Here is a 19,494-nt window from a genome sequence, read left to right on the forward strand (position 1 = left end):
ATTATTTTTGAGAATTTTTCTTATGATTATTTAGATTTCTTCCATCATTTTTGATTATCTTATATTTGAAATTATTTTGGAGAATATTGTTATTATTTTGATTTTTTCTATATTGTTTTGGATTCATTTGGGGAATATTTTATTAATAATTATATAGGTTTTTCAATTATTTTGGAAACTATTTTTATTACTTTCATTTTTTGGATTACTTTGGAGAATATTTATTATTATTATTTTAATTTTTCCTATTATTTTGTGGATTGTTTTTATTATTTTTTTAGATTTTTCCCCATTCTTTTTTTGATTCTTTTGGAGAATATTTATTATTATTATTTAGATTTTCCCCATTATTTTGTGGATCTGATCAGAGAATATTTATTATTATTATTTTAGATTTTTTCCATTATTTTTTAGATTATTTTTGAGAATTTTTCTTATGATTATTTAGATTTTTTTCCATCATTTTTATTATCTCATATTTGAAATTATTTTGGAGAATATTTATTATTATTCTGATTTTTTTTCTATATTTTTTTATTTGTTTGGGGATTATTGTATTAATTATTTTGGAAAATATTTTATTGCTTTCATTTTTTGGTTTATCTTGGAGAATATTTATTATTATTATTGTATTTTTTCCTATTATTTTATGGATCTGTTTTTATTATTTTTTTAGATTTTTTTCCCCATTATTTTTTGGATTCTTTTGGAGGATTTTATTATTATTATTTTGATTTTTTTCCCCATTATTTTTGTGAATTTTTGGAGAATTCTGAAAATTCTATTAGTCACAAAATGTAGGCGAAATGTCAGGAGAGAATGCTACCTGGAAAGGGGACTTTCCCATCGAAAGAATATTTGCTGCTACTTTTCTTCCAAACCGCATGTGACTCTTCCCTTTTTTGACATCTAGGTGCCACTCTCCCGCTCAGGCTCCTTGCGCGTGCGCAGAGGAGGCAGCGGTAAGAGGAGTTTCCCCGCGCCTGCGCAGTAGCTCCACACGTGCAGCAAGCCAAGCTTAGGCTTCTTTGGGAAGGCGCTGGAGTGTGAACCTGCGGAACTCACCGCCGCAGGGTGACCTGGAGCAAAGCCAGAGGAAGCCAATAAGCATGTATAGTCCTCCTTTGCATTGATTCAGGCTTATTTACTATTATTATTATTATTATAAATGGATTAAAACAGGGTGTGTCTCCAGTTTATGTATTATACTATTTATTATATATTATTTATTATAACATATAATAAATAAATATCTATACTTATATATAGTATATAAATAAATATTATATAAATATAAATTATATAATAAATATTATATAAACACATAATATTTATTATATTATATGATGATTATATAATATAGCACAGAAATATAAATATTATATAAATAAATTATAGAAATATAAATCGTGTAATAAATATTATATAAATATTATGTAAATAAATATATTTCATAATAAATAAATATTATTTATTTTAATATATATTATAATATATATTTATAAGTACAAAAATAAATATTATATAAATAAATTATATAAATATAATTTATATAGTATTACATAAATATTATAGATATATATATAATAAATATTTATTTTACTATATTATATTATTAGGTAAAGGTAAAATAAATATATTTCATAATAAATAAATATTTATTTTAATATAATAATATATTATTATATAAATATATATTATAATATATATTTATAGCACAAAAATAAATATTACATAAATATTATATAAACAAATATATATTATATAATAAATAAATATCATTTATTTTAATATATTATATTATTAGGTAAAAGCAAAATAAATATATTTCATAATAAATAAATATTATTTATTTTTATATAATATATGATTATAAAATATATTATAATATAATATATATTTATAGCACAAAATAGATATTATACAAATAAATTATATAAATATAATTTATATAAAATTACATAAATATTATACAAACAAATATATATTATATAATAAATAAATATCATTTATTTTAATCTATTATATTATTAGGTAAAGGTAAAATAAATATATTTCATAATAAATAAATATTTATTTTAATATAATAATATATTATGTAAATATATATTATAATATAATATATATTTATAGCACAAAATAAATATTATATAAATAAACTATATAATTTATATAATAAATATTACATATATATATAATAAATAAATATCATTTATTTTAATATAATATATTATTACATACATATATAATATTTATATATCATATCATGATTACATATTGTAGCACAATATTAGTCTGATGAGTTCCTTCGGGGAGATAGAGCAGAATATAAATAAAGTATTATTATTATTGTACTATACCACTATACTGCAATATTATTAGTAATATTATATGTTAGTATATAATATACCATTATTATGTTATTACATATTATTATATTGTACTGTATTATTTTACCACAATACTTTTAGTATTATCTAATATATTGTATATAGCATAAGTTATAATATATATATTATATTACAGCATTATTAAATTATTTATATTATATACTAGCTGTCCCCTGCCATGCGTTGCTGTGGCCCAGTCTGTGTATATGTGCTTTGTGTGTGCATATATTTGTGTATACGTGTATATATGTGTGTTTGTATATATGTGTGTGTGTGTGTGTGTGGTTTTGCACAAGCATTGTAATGTTGTTGTTTTTTTATTTTTTTGCTGTGTTTTTCAGTATTTTTATGAGTGATGGTTAGTATTTTTTATTATTTCAGAAAATACTATTTTGCGTTTTTACATTATATTTTAGATGATTTCAGACAATATGTTTTATTCTTAATTTAATTTTTACATTATTTTTGGGATTATTTCAGATAATATTTTTTTATTTTGATTTTACATTATGTTTTGATTATTTCAGATAATATTTATTATTATTATTATTTAACATTATTTTTTGGATTATTGGGAGAATTTTTATTATTATTTTTTCATTATTTTTGTGATTATTTCTGAGAATATTTATTATTATTTTGAATGCATGTCGTCTTTTTCCCTGTAGTAGAAGGAGGCGCGAGATGGCCGGCTGCCTGGAGCCAGTGGGGCTGAGACCACAGAGACCCACAGCGATGGTTGGATCCCCGATCGAAGCCGAGGTGAGCAGGACGTGGCTGAGCCCAAACCGGAGGCTGCGTCTGGTGGAAGTGATTGAGAAGCACTCGAGGCGAGTGAGGCTGGAGAGCCAGGTCGTGTGGGAGAGCGTCCAAGGCGAAGGCCACCAGCTTGACCCGTCCGCACTGGACACGGCCATCCGGGAGGCTCAGGAGGACCTTCGGCGCCTGGAACGGTGCCTCAAAGCCGGCCTGGCGGGAGAGGCCGACCACTTCCACTATTACCCCCAGAAGGACATTTTGCTGCTGACCTTGGAAATGCTCAAAGTCTACAGGAAAGAGGCACTTTGGGAAACGTCCCGGCACAACCGCAACACGCAATCCCGGCACACTCCCACATACGTTGAAACGCCGAAATCAGACAGCCATGAGAAGGAGAGGAAGGCGGACGACACTGACCGTGTTCAAGTTACGCTGGTTTAGCAATCGGACTGTTTTGCGTTCCGAAATGGAGGAAAACAAGAGTTCTAGCCGGGGCCTGGTTGGCGTACGTTCTGGCATTTGCGCTCCCTCTTCGGATGGGAATTTCTTTCCCAGGCAGTTTTTCCAGCCTTCTTGGAATTTGAATAACTTTATCCGAACTGTTCCAAATTTTCCCATTGGTGGGGCAGATTTTGGTTGTGTTATTACTGTTTCTGCTGCTAAAAAATAAACGTGTGTGTTGTAATCTTCAGAGGAGAGGGCAGCTTGATTTACACCAAGGAAGAGTCTCCGGGCAGAGCGGTTCCCTAAGGAATGCAGCCAGGCCTGGGCAAACTTGGGCCCTCCAGGTGCCTTGGCCAACCTCCCCGCCCTCTTTCTCTCCTTCTTTCCCTCCTTCCTTCACTCCTTCCCTCCCTCCCTCCCTCCCTCCCTCCTTCCTTCCTTCCTTCCTTCCTTCCTTCCTTCCTTCCTTCCTTCCTTCCTTCCTTCCTTCCCTTTTCTTCTTTCCATCTCTTCTTCCTTCCTTCCTTCCTTCCTTCGCTTTTTGCATCCTTCCTTCCTTCTTTCTTTCCTTCCTTCCCTCTTTCTCTCCTTTCCCTCCTTCCTTTGCTCCCTCTCTCCTTCCTTCCTTTTTCCTTCTTTTTCTCTTTTCTTCCTTCTCTACCTCTTTTCTTAGAATCATAGAATCATAGAGTTGGAAGAGACCTCATGGGCCATCCAGTCCAACCCCCTGGCAAGAAGCAGGAATATTGCATTCAAATCACCCCTGACAGATGGCCATCCAGCCTCTGTTTAAAAGCGTCCAAAGAAGGAGCCTCCACCACACTCCGGGGCAGAGAGTTCCACTGCTGAACGGCTCTCACAGTCAGGAAGTTCTTCCTGATGTTCAGATGGAATCTCCTCTCTTGTAGTTTGAAGCCATTGTTCCACATCCTAGTCTCCAGGGAAGCAGAAAACAAGCTTGCTCCCTCCTCCCTGTGGCTTCCTCTCACATATTTATACATGGCTATCATATCTCCTCTCAGCCTTCTCTTCTTCAGGCTAAACATGCCCAGCTCCTTAAGCCGCTCCTAATAGGGATTGTTCTCCAGACCTTTGATCATTTTAGTCGCTCTCCTCTGGACACATTCCAGCTTGTCAATATCTCTCTTGAATTGTGGTGCCCAGAATTGGACACAATATTCCAGATGTGGTCTAACCAATGTGGTCTTCCTTCCTTCCTTCCTTTGCTTTTTGCATCCTTCCTTCCTTCTTTCTTTCCTTCCTTCCCTCTTTCTCTCCTTTCCCTCCTTCCTTTGCTCCCTCTCTCCTTCCTTCCTTTTTTCTTTCTTTCTCTCTTTTCTTCCTTCTCTACCTCTTTTCTTCCTTCCTTCCTTCCTTTGCTTTTTGCATCCTTCCTTCTCTCTTTCCTTCTTTCCTTCCCTCCCTCTTTCTCTCCTTCTTTCCCTCCTTCCTTCACTCCTTCTTTCCTTCCTTTCCTTTCCTTCTTTCCTTCTCTCCCTCTTTCTCTCCTTTTTCTCTCATTCCTTCTCTCCTCCCTTCCTTCCTTCCCTTTTCTTCTTTCCTTCTCTCCTTCCTTCTCTACCTCTTGCCTGCCTTCCTTCGCTTTTTGCATCCATCCTTCTTTCTTTCCTTCCTTCCCTCTTTCTCTCCTTCTTTCCCTTCTTTTTTCATTCCCTCTTTCCTTCCTTCCTTCCCTTTTCCTCTTTCCTTCTTCCTTCTCTACCTCTTTCCTTCTTTCCTTTGCTTTTTGCCTCCATTCTTCCTATTTTCTTTCTTTCCTTCCTTCCTCTTTCTCTCCCTTTCCCTCCTTCTTTCCCCCCTTCTTTCCTTCCTTTCCCTTTTCCTCTTTCCTCCTCTCCTTCCTTCTCTCCCTCTTTCCTTCCTTCCTTCCTTCCTTCCTTCCCTTTTCTTCTTTCCTTCTCTTCTTCTTTCACTCCCTTTTTCTTCCTTCACTTTTTGCATCCATCCTTCCTTCTTTCTTTCCTTCCTTCACTCTTTCTCTCCTTTCCCTCCTTCAGAATGCTCTTTGATTATAGGTGAACTATAAATCCCAGCAACTACAACTCCCAAATGACAAAACCAATCCTCCTTCAAACCCCACCAGTATTCGAATTTGGGCATATGGGGTATTTGTGCCAAATTTGGTCCAGTGAATAAAATACATCCTGCATGGGATAAAAAGTAAATAAATTATTATTATTATTAATAATAATAATAATAATGATAATGATAATAGTAAGGTGATGTCAATGTATTGTCAAAGGCTTTCATGGCCAAAATCACTGGGTTGTTGTAGGTTTTTCAGGCTGTCAGGCCACATTCCAGAAGCATTCTTTCCTGACATTTCCCCTGCATCTATGGCAGGCATCCTCAGAGGTTGCGAGGTCTCTTTGCCCAACTCCTTATCTAATGCTGCAGTTTCTGGCTCCTGTGACCGACCTTGAAGCCTTGCACTTTGCAAGTCAGCATATTGCAAGGGGTGTGCAATATGGCTATGTTCCAGAAGCATTCTCTCCTGACGTTTCACCTGCATCTATGGCATCAATGTTGCTTTTACCCTGTTAACTTCTGCGGAATTACCTTGGCTTTTGCGGAAAGCTTCTGGCTCTTTGGGACTTTGATTTTGATCTTGTTTTTGGAGACTTTGTCTTCCTGCCATGGACTTTTGCTTAACCAATGCTAAAGGACTATGCTTCATGTTATTTGCCTTTGGAACCTCGGAACTTTGCCTTTGCATTTAAGACTCCGTATTGCTTATTATTATTATTATTATTATTATTATTATTATCTTTATTTGTACCCCGCTAGCATCTCCCAAAGGACTCGATGCGGCTTACAAAGGCCAAGGCCTCAAAACAGCATAAACAATACACAACTAAAACAAATCAAAACAATTAAAGCAATACTCCAAAACACAGTAAAAACTGGGGCCGGGCCAAAGTAATGGGTACAGATTAATGGGTACCTGCTGATGTGACAGGTGATATGTCAGATTTCAGGGCAAGTGCTTCTGGGACTTGTTGTTGGAGTTTTCCTATTCTGGAAAGGCACATCGGAACAGCCAGGTCTTCAAGTTCTTCCTAAAGACTGCCAATGTAGGGACCTGTCTAAGCTCTTTGGCGAGGGTATTCCAGAGTTGGGGGGCCACCACAGAAAAGGCCCTGTCTTGCATCCCCACCAGACACGCCTGCGACGCAACCGGAATCATGAGTAGGGCCTCTCCGGATGAACGAAGTGAGCGCGTGGGTTCATAAACGGAGATGCGGTCACGCAGGTAGGCAGGTCCCAAACCGTTTAGGGCTTTGTAGGTGAGCACCTGCACCTTCAATTGGGCTCGGAAAATAAATGGCAGCCAATGGAGCTCCTTAAACAGGAGGGTTGACCTCTCTCTGTAAGGAGCCCCAGTTAACATCCTGGCCGCTGCCTGTTGGACAAGTTGGAATTTCCAAGCCGTTTTCAAGGGCAGCCCCACGTAGAGCGCATTACAGTAGTCCAGTCTAGAGGTGACCAAGGCATGGACCACCCCGGCCAGATCAGCCTTTGCGAGGTACGGTCGCAGCTGGCGCACAAGTCTCAATGGCGCAAAGGCCTTCCCAGACACCGCCGACGCCTGAGCCTCAAACGTAAGTGATGAATCCAAGAGGACTCCCAAACTGTGGACCTGTGACTTCAAGGGGAGTGTAACCCTGTCCAGCACAGGTTGCCACTCTATACCCCGATCCGGTTTACGATCGACCAGGAGGACCTCTGTCTTGTCGGGATTGATCTTCAGCTTGTTTGTCCTCATCCAATAGCTACAGCGGCCAGGCACTCATCCAGCACTTGAGGAGCCTCCTTAGAGTTAGGTGAAAATGAGTAATAGAGTTGTGTGTCATCTGCATAGAGATGGCACCCAACTCCAAAACTCCGGATGACCTCTCCCAGCGGTTTCATGTAGATGTTAAAAAGCATGGGAGACAAAATAGAGCCTTGCGGGACCCCACAGGTCAAAGGCCAGGGGTCCGAGCAGGCATCTCCCAGCTTCACCATCTGGGATCGACCCTCCAGGAAGGACTGGAGCCACGACAGAACCGTGCCCCCGAGACCCATCCCAGAGAGTCGACCCAGAAGGATACCATGATCGATGGTATCGAAAGCCGCTGAGATGTCCAAGAGAACCAACAGGGCCACACTCCCCCTGTCCAGCTCTCTACGGAGGTCATCCACCAAGGCGACCAAGGCTGTCCAATGTTGCTTTTACCCTGTTAACTTCTGCGGAACTCCCTTGGCTTTTGCAGAAAGCTTCTGGCTCTTTGGGACTTTGATTTTGATCCTGTTTTTGGAGACTTTGTCTTGCTGCCATGGACTTTGGCTTAACCAATGCTAAAGGACTATGCTTCATGTTTTGATTTGGCTTTTTTTCCAGTAAACTACACAATCTGCAACCTTGGTGTGAGGTGGTGTCTTGGGCAAGGTGAATCTATCCTGAGTTGCGACGCCCATGCCTGCTGTCGATGCCTCCTTAATGTGTTCCAGATGCCCAAACGTTTCCTTTTCTGTCCACGAGATGGAACCGAGAGAGGGAGAAGGATGCAAAAGAAGGAGGAGGCAGCAGCGCATGTGAGTCTCTCTCCAAAGTCCGGCGCATTCATTCCTGGGAGGCTTGTGCACCCTTGAGCATGGCCGCTCTCCTCCTCTGGCCTTTGCTCTTGCTGGACCTCGCCACTGCGGGCAGCATGGACGCCTGCTTCTCGGCGCAAGGCCAAGCCCAGCACTGCCTGCCGTCCTTTGAGAATGCGGCTTTCGAGAAGCGGGTGCGAGCTTCCCACACCTGTGGCTCCCCTCCGGAGGACTACTGCTCCCAGATGGGTGCCAGGGGCTCGGGAGCATCGTGCCAGCGCTGTGACGCAGGGCAGCCCTCGCTGCAGCACAACGCCACCCTGCTGACCGACTTCCACGTCCCGGAGGAGCCCAGCTGGTGGCAGAGCCCCACCATGGCCTTTGGGGTCCAGCACCCCAACTCCGTCACCCTCACCCTCCACTTGGGTAAGCGGGTTGGTTGACTTCGGTCTGTATGGCCTTGTTCCAGCAGCATGCTCTCCTGACCTTTCACCTCCACCTGTGGCTAATGGCATCTTCAGAGGTTCTGTTAGAAGCGAGGCAAATGGAATATTGGGTTGCTGTGAGTTTTTGGGGCTGTATGGCCTTGTTCCAGCAGCATGCTCTCCTGACCTTTTGCCTCCATCTGTGGCTAATAGCATCTTCAGAGGTTCTGTTAGAAGTGAGGCAAATGGAATATTGGGTTGCTGTGAGTTTTTTGGACTGTGTGGCCTTGTTCCAGCAGCATTCTCTCCTGATGTTTCACCTCCATCTGTGTCTAATGACATCTTCAGAGGTTCTGTTAGAAGTGAGGCAAATGGAATATTGAGTTGCTGTGAGTTTTTTGGGCTCTATGGCCTTGTTCCAGTAGCATGCTCTCCTGACCTTTCGCCTCCACCTGTGGCTAATGGCATCTTCAGAGGATCTGTTAGAAGCGAGGCAAATGCAATATTGGGTTGCTGTGAGTTTTTGGGGCTGTATGGCCTTGTTCCAGCAGCATGCTCTCCTGACCTTTTGCCTCCATCTGTGGCTAATAGCATCTTCAGAGGTTCTGTTAGAAGTGAGGCAAATGGAATATTGGGTTGCTGTGAGTTTTTTGGACTGTGTGGCCTTGTTCCAGCAGCATTCTCTCCTGATGTTTCACCTCCATCTGTGGCTAATGACATCTTCAGAGGTTCTGTTAGAAGTGAGGCAAATGGAATATTGAGTTGCTGTGAGTTTTTTGGGCTCTATGGCCTTGTTCCAGTAGCATGCTGTCCTGACCTTTCGCCTCCACCTGTGGCTAATGGCATCTTCAGAGGATCTGTTAGAAGTGAGGCAAATGCAATATTGGGTTGCTGTGAGTTTTTGGGGCTGTATGGCCTTGTTCCAGCAGCATGCTCTCCTGACCTTTTGCCTCCATCTGTGGCTAATAGCATCTTCAGAGGTTCTGTTAGAAGTGAGGCAAATGGAATATTGGGTTGCTGTGAGTTTTTTGGACTGTGTGGCCTTGTTCCAGCAGCATTCTCTCCTGATGTTTCACCTCCTTCTGTGGCTAATGGCATCTTCAGAGGTTCTGTTAGAATTGCGATCAGTGCAATATTGGGTTGTGTGGCCATGTCCCCGCAACACTCTCTCCTGACGTTTCATCTCCATCTCTGACTAATGGCATCCTCAAAGGTCTGTTGGAAGAGAGGCAAGTGGAATATTGAGTTGCTGTGAGTTTTTTGGGCTCTATGGCCTTGTCCCAGCAGCATGCTCTCCTGACCTTTTGCCTCCACCTGTGGCTAATGGCATCTTCAGAGGTTCTGTTAGAAGTGAGGCAAACGGAATATTGGGTTGCTGTGAGTTTTTTGGATTGTGTGGCCTTGTTCTAGCAGCATTCTCTCCTGACGTTTCACCTCCATCTGTGGCTAATGGCATCTTCAGAGGTTCTGTTAGAAGTCAGGCAAATGGAATATTTGTTGCTGTGAGTTTTTTGGGCTGTGTGGCCATGTTCCAGCAGCATTTTCTTCTGACCACACAGCCCAAAAAACTCACAGCAAATGGAATATTGGGTTGTTGTGAGTTTTTTGGAATGTGTGGCCTTATTCCAGCAGCATTATCTCCTGATGTTTCGCCCCCATCTGTGGCTAATGGCATCTTCAGAGGTCTGTTGGAAAGTGAGGCAAGTGGAATATTGGATTGCTGTGAGTTTTTCAGACTGTATGGCCTTGTTCGAGCAGCATTCTCTCCTGACGTTTCTCCTACATCTATGGCTAATGGTATCCTCAGAGGTTCTGTTAGATGGATGGATGGATCTACAGGAAGATAGATGGATGGATAGATAGATAGATATATGGATGAATAGACCTACAGGAAGATAGAGGCATGGATGGATGGTTGTATGGGTGGATAAGATGGATGGATGAGTGGATGGATGGATGGTTAGGTGGATGGATAGATCTACAGGAAGATGGATGGATGAATGGATATATATACAGGAAGATAGATAGATAGATAGATAGATAGATAGATAGATAGATAGATAGATAGATCTACAGGTAGATGGACAGATGAATGGATGGATGGGTGGATGGGTGGATGGATGGAGGGACGGATGAATAGATGGATGGATAGAAAGACAGATGGATGGATGGTTAGGTGGATAGATAGGTCTACAGGAAGATGGATGGATGGATGGATGGATGGATATATCTACAGGAAGATAGATAGATAGATAGATAGATAGATAGATAGATAGATCTACAGGAAGATAGATAGATAGATAGATAGATAGATAGATAGATAGATCTACAGGAAGGTAGAGGCATGGATGGATGGTTGTATGGGTGGATAGATGGATGGATGGTTAGGTGGATAGATAGATCTACAGGAAGATGGATGGATGGATGGATGGATATATCTACAGGAAGATAGATAGATAGATAGATAGATAGATAGATAGATAGATAGATAGATAGATCGATCTACAGGAAGATAGATGGATGGGTTGATAGATGGATGGATGGATAGACGGACGGACGGACAGATGGATGGATGGATGGATGGATAGATGGATAGACAGATGGATGGATGGTTAGGTGGATAGATAGATCTACAGGAAGATAGATAGATAGATAGATAGATAGATAGATAGAAGGAGGGAGAGAGGGATGGTTGGATTGATGGATTAATCAATGGTTCCCACCCCCCCCCCTCCAAAGTCTTTGGAAACCTATTGGAAAGAAAGCAAAAGTTGCATCCCAGTGCAAATGTCCCTTAGTGAGGGCTCACTCCTTTTGCCTTTCGACTTGCTGTTTTCATTACTAGGAGGTGTTGTTTTGTGCTGAGGGCTAGCATCTTGTTGCTTAAAGCTAGCCAGATATTGTTGAATAAGGCCATTCAACTGCCTGGGAGTTGTAGTGTGACACGGCCTGGGCCTTCCCGGCCTGTCTGCCTCCCCAGACAACCAAGCCCTGGCTTTGGGAAGGCCGCTCTCCCACAAAGGTCTCTCCTTTCCCAGCCGCTTGGGGTTTCCACATCTGTTCCGAATTCGCAGGGAGTCCGGAGGGGGCTTCCTGTTTGGGACTGGAGCCGCCGACACTGTCTGCGCCGTCCCGGGCGCCAAAACAAAACCAAAGCCAGATTCACGTCTCCAGCCTTTTGGGGTCATCTCCAGGCAGAAGACGTAGGCACAGGCTTTGAGGAATAGGCTAAGCAGATCTAGGCTGCTGTTGGACTCCACTTTAATAAACCCAGGCGATGTAAACCTGGGAGTTGTAGTTTGACAAGGCCTTTTCCAGCCAAAAAGGTCTCGCATGGGGTCCGCTCTCTCCTGCTTTGGAGGGACCCCACCTTCCTGTGTCCAGTTCGAATACAGTTAATTTTTTTTTGTCATGTCAGGAGCAAGTCGCTTCTGGTGTGAGAGAATTGGCCATCTGCAAGGACGTTGCCCAGGGGACGCCTGGATGATTTGATGTTTTTATCATCCTTGTGGGAGGCTTCTCTCATGTCCCCGCATGAAGAGCTGGAGCTGATAGAGGGAGCTCATCCGCCTCTCCCCGGATTCGAACCTGAGACCTGTCGGTCTTCAGTCCTGCCGGCACAGGGCTTAACCCACTGCGCCACCGGGGGCTCCTAATACAGTTAATGATTCTGATTCTGAGAATTTGTATAGGTTTTGAACTGTATCATATTGGTTTTTTATTGTGAGCTGCTTTGAGTCTCTCCTTTTTTAGAGAGATAAAGCGGGATGCAAAGAAAAAGAGGAAGAAGAGGAGGAGGAGGAAGAGGAGGAGGAGGAAAAGTGGAAGAAGGAAGAGAAGGAGGAAAGGAAGAAGAGAGAAGAGAAGAGGAAGAACAGGAGGAGGGGAAAAAGAAAAGGAAGAAGAGGGGGTGAGAGAGAAGAAGGAAGGAGTGGAGAAATGGAAGAGGAGGAAGAGGGAGGAGAGGAGGAAGAAGGAAGAAGAGGGAGGAATGGAGCAGCAAGAGTTAGAGAGGGAGATGAGGAAGAAGAAGAGAGAAGAGAAGAGGAAGAACAGGAGGAGGGGAAAAAGAAAAGGAAGATGAAGATGAGAAAGAACAAGAAGGAAGAGGAGGAGGAGAGGAGGAGGAGGAGGACTAAGAGGAAGAAGGAAGAGGAAGGGAAGAGGAGGAGGAGGAGGAGGAAGAAGGAAGGGGTGGAGAAATGGAAGAGCAGGAAGAGGGAGGAGAGGAGGAAGAAGAAGAGAAGGAGGACGAAGAGGGAGGAAAGGAGCAGAAAGTGGAAGAAGAGGAAGAACAAGAGGGAGGAGATGAAGGAGGAGGAGAAGGAAGAAGTAGAGGGAGGAGAAGAGGAAGAGGAGGAAGAGAAGATGAAGAACAGGAGGAGGAAAAAAAGAAAAGGAAGGGGAGGAGAAGAGGAAGAAACAGAAGAGGGAGGAGAAGAGGGAGAGAAGAAGGGAAGGAAGAGGAGGAAGAGAGGTAAGAAGAAGAAGAGAGGACAAGGAGAAGAGGGAAAGGAGGAAGAAGAGGAGGGGGGAGGAAAGGAGCAGGAAGAAGGAAGAGTTGGAGATACAAGAAGAAGGGGGAGGAGAGGAGGAAGAAGAAGAAAGAGGAGAAGGAAGAAAAGAGGAGGAGAAGTAGAGGGAGGAGAGGTGGAAGAAGGAAGAGGAGGAAAAGTGGAAGAAGAGGAAGAAGGAGAAAGAGTAGGAGAATAGGAAGAAGGAAGAGAAGAGGAAGCAGAGAAGAAGGAAGAGGAGGAGGAGAAGTGGAAGAAGGAGAAGAGGGAGGAGGAGGAAGGAAGGAAGAGGAGGGGGAGAGGAAGGCCATCTGGAGAAGAATGAACAAGATCCATTTAAGAAGAACCTCAGGAAGATTATTATTGTTGTTATTGTTATTATTTATTCTTTTCTCAGTGATGACAAACGTCCTCCTTCACGATCTGCTCCAGAATCCTTCCTGGTCTTTACTGAAGTCAGTCTGACTGGACTTTGGCCATTGTTTGGCTTCTCTTTTCTTCCCTTCTTAAAGACGACAAGGACAACATTGCCTTCCTCCATTCTTATCCTAGAATTCTCCAAGATGGATCATCCAGTGGATGCTTTCAGTGTCCTCGGTGTTCTTGATCTTAAGCCCTGTCACCTTCTGAGATGTTTCTCATCTGGCTGCAATCACATCTGGGGAGCGTCTCGTTCTTTTGTCCTGTTCCTGCGTCTGTCGTCTCGTTGCGTCGCCTTTCTTCACTTTCCGCATTTCCTCCCGTCTAGCAAATAAATATTTTTGGTGGCTGACAACTTTGGAAAACAAGGCCAAATGAGTCAAAGCTCCCTTTCTTCCCAAAGTGTTCCTCCCGCCGTCGTCTTTATTTGAAACGGATGCTTGGAAAACATGGGCTTTCTGGTCCTTCTCCTCCCAGGCTCAAATGTCACTTCTCCAGCTTGGTTTGCAGCAGACCTTGATTTTTTCCCCCAATCCCAAATAGTTTCTGGCTGTTGACCTAATTTGGAGGAAGGTCTCCCAGAGGTTTCCATACAGCGGATAATGTTCCGAAAGTCCAGAGTGCGAATCTCGAGCCAATTTCCATCACACAATTTCCAAAATGGTTGCAACTTGCAGAGACTTGATTGCTTTCCTTCTGTCCATCCCACTCTCTTGCGCCGCTTATGTCTTCCATGCCTTCCTTTCCCCTGTATCTACCTGCAGCTTGAGGTGGGAGATCCTAAGGTCATCCAGTCCACCCCCTTCTACCACAAAGGAAGACATAATTAAAGCCATCCAGATAGATAGATAGATAGATAGATAGATAGATAGATAGATAGATGATAGATAGATAGGTAGGTAGGTAGGTAGGTAGATAGGGTTCCTGACCCCTAGGTTGAGAAACACTGCTCTAGATGGACAGATGGAATGATAGAAAGATAGACAGACAGACAGACAGACAGACAGATAGATAGATGATAGAGTTCCTGCCCCTAGGTTGAGAAACACTGCTCTAGATGGACAGATAGAAAGATAGAATGATAGAATGATAGATAGATAGATAGATAGATAGATAGATAGATAGATAGATAGAGTTCCTGACCCCTAGGTTGAGAAACACTGCTCTAGATGGATAGATAGAATGATAGATAGATAGATAGATAGATAGATAGATAGATGGATGGATGGATGGATGGATGGATGGATGGATAGGAAGATGGATGGATGGATAGATAGATACATACATAGGAAGATTGAGAAAATGAGAGATAGGAAGATTTGGATAGATAGATAGATAGATAGATAGATAGATAGAGTTCCTGCCCCCAGGTTGAGAAATACTGCTCTAGATGGACAGATAGAATGATAGATAGATAGATAGATAGATAGATAGATGACTAATAGAGTTTGAAGGGATACTAAAGGTCTTCCAGTCCAACCCCTTAAGAGATAGATAGATAGATAGATAGATAGATAGATAGATAGATAGATAGATAGATAGATAGATAGATAGATAGATAGATAGATAGAATCATGGAGTGGGAAGCCACCTTAAAGATAATCCAGTCCAACCACCTTCTGCCTTAGAGGGAAGACACAAAGCCCTCTAGATAGATGGGTGGGTGGATGGCAGACTCATAGAGTTGGAAGTGACCCTAAAGATCATCCATTCCCAAACTTGAGAGAGAGAGGTGATAGGGTCATGGAGTGGGAAGTGACCCTAAAGATCATCCAGTCCAACCACTTTCTGCAGTAGAAGACACCATCAAAGCCCTCTAGATAAGAAGGTAGGTAGGTAGATAAGTAGATAGATAGATAGATAGATAGATAGATAGATAGCTCGTAGAGTTGGATCCTAAAGGTTCCAGCCTGAGAGGGATGATAGGATCATAAAGTTGGAAGAGACCCCATAGGTCCATCCAGTCCAATCACCTTCTTCTGTAGAGGGAAGACACCATCAAAGCCCTCTAGATAGATGAATGGATAGATGACAGACTCATAAATTTGGAAGGGATCCTAAAGGTCATTTGGTCCCAACCTAGAGATGATAGTGTCATGGAGGTAGAAGCCACCCTAAAGATCATCCAGTCCAACCACCTTCTGCCATAGAGAGAAGACATCATCAAAGCCCGATAGATAGATAGATAGATAGATAGATAGATAGATAGATAGTAGATAGATGACTCATAGAGTTGGAAGGGACCCTAAAGGTCATCCAGTCCCAACCCTGAGAGAGAGATGATAGGGTCATGGAGTTGGAAGCCACCCTAAATATCATCCAGTCCAACCACCTTCTGCCATAGAGGGAAGACACCATCAAAGCCCTATAGATAGATAGATAGATAGATAGATAGATAGATAGATAGATAGATAGATGATAGAATCATGGAGTGGGAAATCTTCCTAAAGATAATCCAGTCCTATCACCTTCTGCCGTAGAAAGCCCTCTAAATAGATAGATGACTCATAAGAGTTGGAAGAGGTCCTAGAGGTCACCCAATCCCAACCCTAGGAGAGAGATGATAGGGTTATGGAGTTGGAAGCAACCCTAAAGATCACCCAGTCCAACCATCTTCTGCTGTAGAGGAAAGACACCATCGAAGCTTGATAGATAGATAGATAGATAGATAGATAGATAGATAGGAAAGGATCCTAAAGGTCATCCAGTTCCAACCCTGAGAGATGATAGGCTCATAGAGTTGGAAGAGACCCCATAGGTCCATCTAGTCCAATCACCTTCTTCTGTAGAAGGAAGACACCATCAAAGCCCTCCAGATGGATGGATGGATAGGAGACTTACACATTTGGAAGGGATCCTAAAGGTCATCTGGTCCCAACCCTAAGAGAGAGATGATAGGGTCATGGAGTTGGAAGAAACCCTAAAGATCACCCAGTCCAACCATGTTCTGCTGTAGAGGGAAGACACCATCAAGGCCCGATAGATAGATAGATAGATAGATAGATAGATAGATAGATAGATAGATAGATAGATAGGAAAGGATCCTAAAGGTCATCCAGTTCCAACCCTGAGAGAGAGATGAGAGGCTCATAGAGTTGGAAGAGACCCCATAGGTCCATCTAGTCCAATCACCTTCTTCTGTAGAAGGAAGACACCATCAAAGCCCTCCAGATAGATAGATAGATAGATGACTCATAGAGTTGGAAGGGATCCTGAAGATCATCCAGTCCCAACCTTGAGAAAGAGATGATAGGACCATGAAGTTGGATGACCCTAGAGCTCATCCAGTCCCAACCCCATTACCATCAAAGCCCGATAGATAGATAGATAGAGAGAGAGATAGATAGATAGATAGATAGATAGATAGATAGATAGATGATAGAATCATGGAGTTGGAAGCGACCCTAAAATTCATCCAGTCTAACCCCCTTCTGCCTTAAAGGGAAGACACCATCAAAGCCCTCTCGACAGATAGCCATCCAGCCTTTGCTTCAACTCCCCTCTGTTTCCTTCTTTTTTTAAGGGAAGGCCTACGAAATCACCTACGTGAGGCTGAAGTTCCACACCAGCCGCCCGGAGAGCTTTGCCATCTACAAGCGCAACTACGTAGAGGGCCCCTGGGTCCCTTACCAGTACTACAGCGCCTCGTGCCAGGAGACCTATGGCAAACCGACGGGGGTCTTCCTGAAGCCTGGCCAAGATGAGCGGGTGGCCTTCTGCAGCGACGAGTTCAGCGACATCTCCCCACTGAGCGGAGGGAGCGTGGCCTTCTCCACCCTGGAAGGGCGGCCCAGCGCTTACAATTTCGACCAGAGCCTGCCTCTCCAGGTAAGGACATCCATCGGGAGGGATCAGATTGGATGCAAATATTCCAAGATCCAAAATATTTCTGGTGCCAAGGATTTTGGATAAGAGATGCTCGGCCATCTACTGGCTGCATATAAAGCAGGAATGGATGTCATGTTTGGTTGTATTGCCAATAATTTACTGTTGTGTGTCAGCCAGTTCAGCCTGTGATTGTGTCTGATGCTCGTGCTGGGAATGGGGATGATGTTCCTAGTGGTGGGCCTGGGTCTGTTAGCAACGGGAATGAGGGTTTGCCTGGGCCCGAGTAAAGCTCAGATGAGAGGCCTGAATTGTTTCAGGAAGATTCCCAAGGCCACATTCCTGGGAGAGGCCCCTCACAGTCTTTCTCAGAGCAAATGTCAGAAGATGATTTGTCAGGTGCAGAAGTTAGTAAGAGTCAATGAGAGTATAGATCAGGGGTCCTCAAGCATTTTAAACCGGGGGCCAGTTTACTGTCCCTCAGACCGATGGAGGGCTGGACTATAGTTTTTTTTAAAAAAAATCAATTAAAAAATTCCTCTGCACATTGAATATATCTTATTTTGCTGTGTGGAAGGGCCCTTAGAGGGTGTTCTTTCTAGCCCTCTTTAGGCAGTAATTCCAGGAGCAGAGAATGGGAAATCTTGCTATTTCTAGTCTGACCAAAAATCTGGCTACCAGTATTTAAAAAACTCTAAAATTATAACTGTAAATAAAGAACAACACTCAAACACAGGGGAACTCCAGACAAGAAACAATCAGGGCCAACTAATCACCTCTCAACAAAGCATTCTCCCTAAAAACTGTCAGGCTATGAAATGGCAATCAAGGTGGCCAATTGAAACATTCATACCTACCTCCAACAGACAAGAGTTCTTTCTCCCACCCTGGATCTTCCACAATTTTCCTGGTTAAAGGTTTTCCTCTGACATGAAGTCCAGTCGTGTCTGACTCTGTGGTGTGGTGCTCATCTGCATTTCTAAGTCGAAGAGCCGGCGTTGTCCATAGACACCTCCAAGGTCATGTGGCCAGCATGACTGCATGTAGCGCCGGGGCAGCCTCCCTTGGCTGGCTCACGCTGTCCATCAGGCCTGACGGATAGCGTGAGCCTGCCAAGGGAGGAACAGGCCCGCGTGGCCTACTTGTGAGTAAAGCACTTTGCGAGGTGCTTTACTCGCGAGTAGACCACACGGAGCATCCTCCCTTGGCTGGCTCACGCTGTCCGTCAGGCCCAATGGACAGCGTGAGCCTGCCAAGGGAGGAGCAGGCCCGCACGGCCTACTTGTGAGTAAAGCACTTCACGAGGTGCTTTACTCGCGAGTAGACCATGCGGAGCAGCCTCCCTTGGCTGGCTCATGCTGTCCATCGGGCCCCATGGACAGCGTGAGCCAGCCAACGGAGGGGCACTGGGGGGGGGGGCGCTCCTCCTCCGCAGGCCGGATCGGGGCCCTTGGCGGGCCGGAAGTGGCCCACGGGCCGTAGTTTGGGGACCCCTGGTATAGATCGAAAGCAAGGCTTTTGTAAACAGAGACAGAGTGCTCAGGCGCAAAGAAGATCAGTTTATTTACAGGAAAAGAGAGATAAACCTTTATCTGGTGGTAAGGGCAAGAGAAATGCTTTCCTTTCAGTTTTGGGATCTGGAAAGAATTGCTTCAGTTGGGTCAATGTTGGAATTTCGTGATGGTCTTACTTTCAAGTGTTCTTAGTTTCATGTACCAAGTTTTTGCCAAGCTCCTGATTTGTATATTGGGCTTTTCATGCTGCCTTTTTTCATGGATTCTTGTGCCTTGTTTCATGGATTCTTGTTCCAAATGATCTTATTTTGCCTTGAAGCTTATGGACTATTCTATGTTTTGGAACTTTACTGTTTTTGCTAATTTTCTTGCTTTGCCAACATATATTCTTCCATAAACTGCTGTTGCACTCCAGAGCAGGATCCCCTCAGACTTTAAACACCATATAGATGGGTAAAATAGCAAGCAGTTTAGTGAGGATAATATAAGCCAAAGCAATAAAAAGTAATCTGCAGGAAAAGGTAATCCAAATGATTAGGAAGAAACAGGAACTAAAGAGAAATAGTCCAAAGAAAGTCCATGAAACTAGATACTTGATTTCAAA

General features: G+C 43.0%; 1 protein-coding gene across 1 annotated transcript in view; it reads left to right on the forward strand.

Moving 5' to 3' along the window:
• The first annotated feature begins 8,109 nt into the window (after positions 1-8,109).
• Positions 8,110-19,494, forward strand: part of LAMC3 (laminin subunit gamma 3) — a 60,684-nt gene continuing 49,299 nt past the window's right edge. Inside the window, exons 1-2 of the mRNA XM_067472239.1 lie at positions 8,110-8,618; positions 17,075-17,379. Of these exons, the coding sequence (XP_067328340.1) occupies positions 8,252-8,618; positions 17,075-17,379 (672 nt within the window). The 5' untranslated portion in view covers positions 8,110-8,251. The remainder of the gene's footprint in view (positions 8,619-17,074; positions 17,380-19,494) is intronic.

This window comes from Anolis sagrei, chromosome 11 (genome assembly GCF_037176765.1).
Source record: "Anolis sagrei isolate rAnoSag1 chromosome 11, rAnoSag1.mat, whole genome shotgun sequence".
In the NCBI taxonomy this organism is placed as follows: Eukaryota; Metazoa; Chordata; class Lepidosauria; order Squamata; family Dactyloidae; genus Anolis; species Anolis sagrei.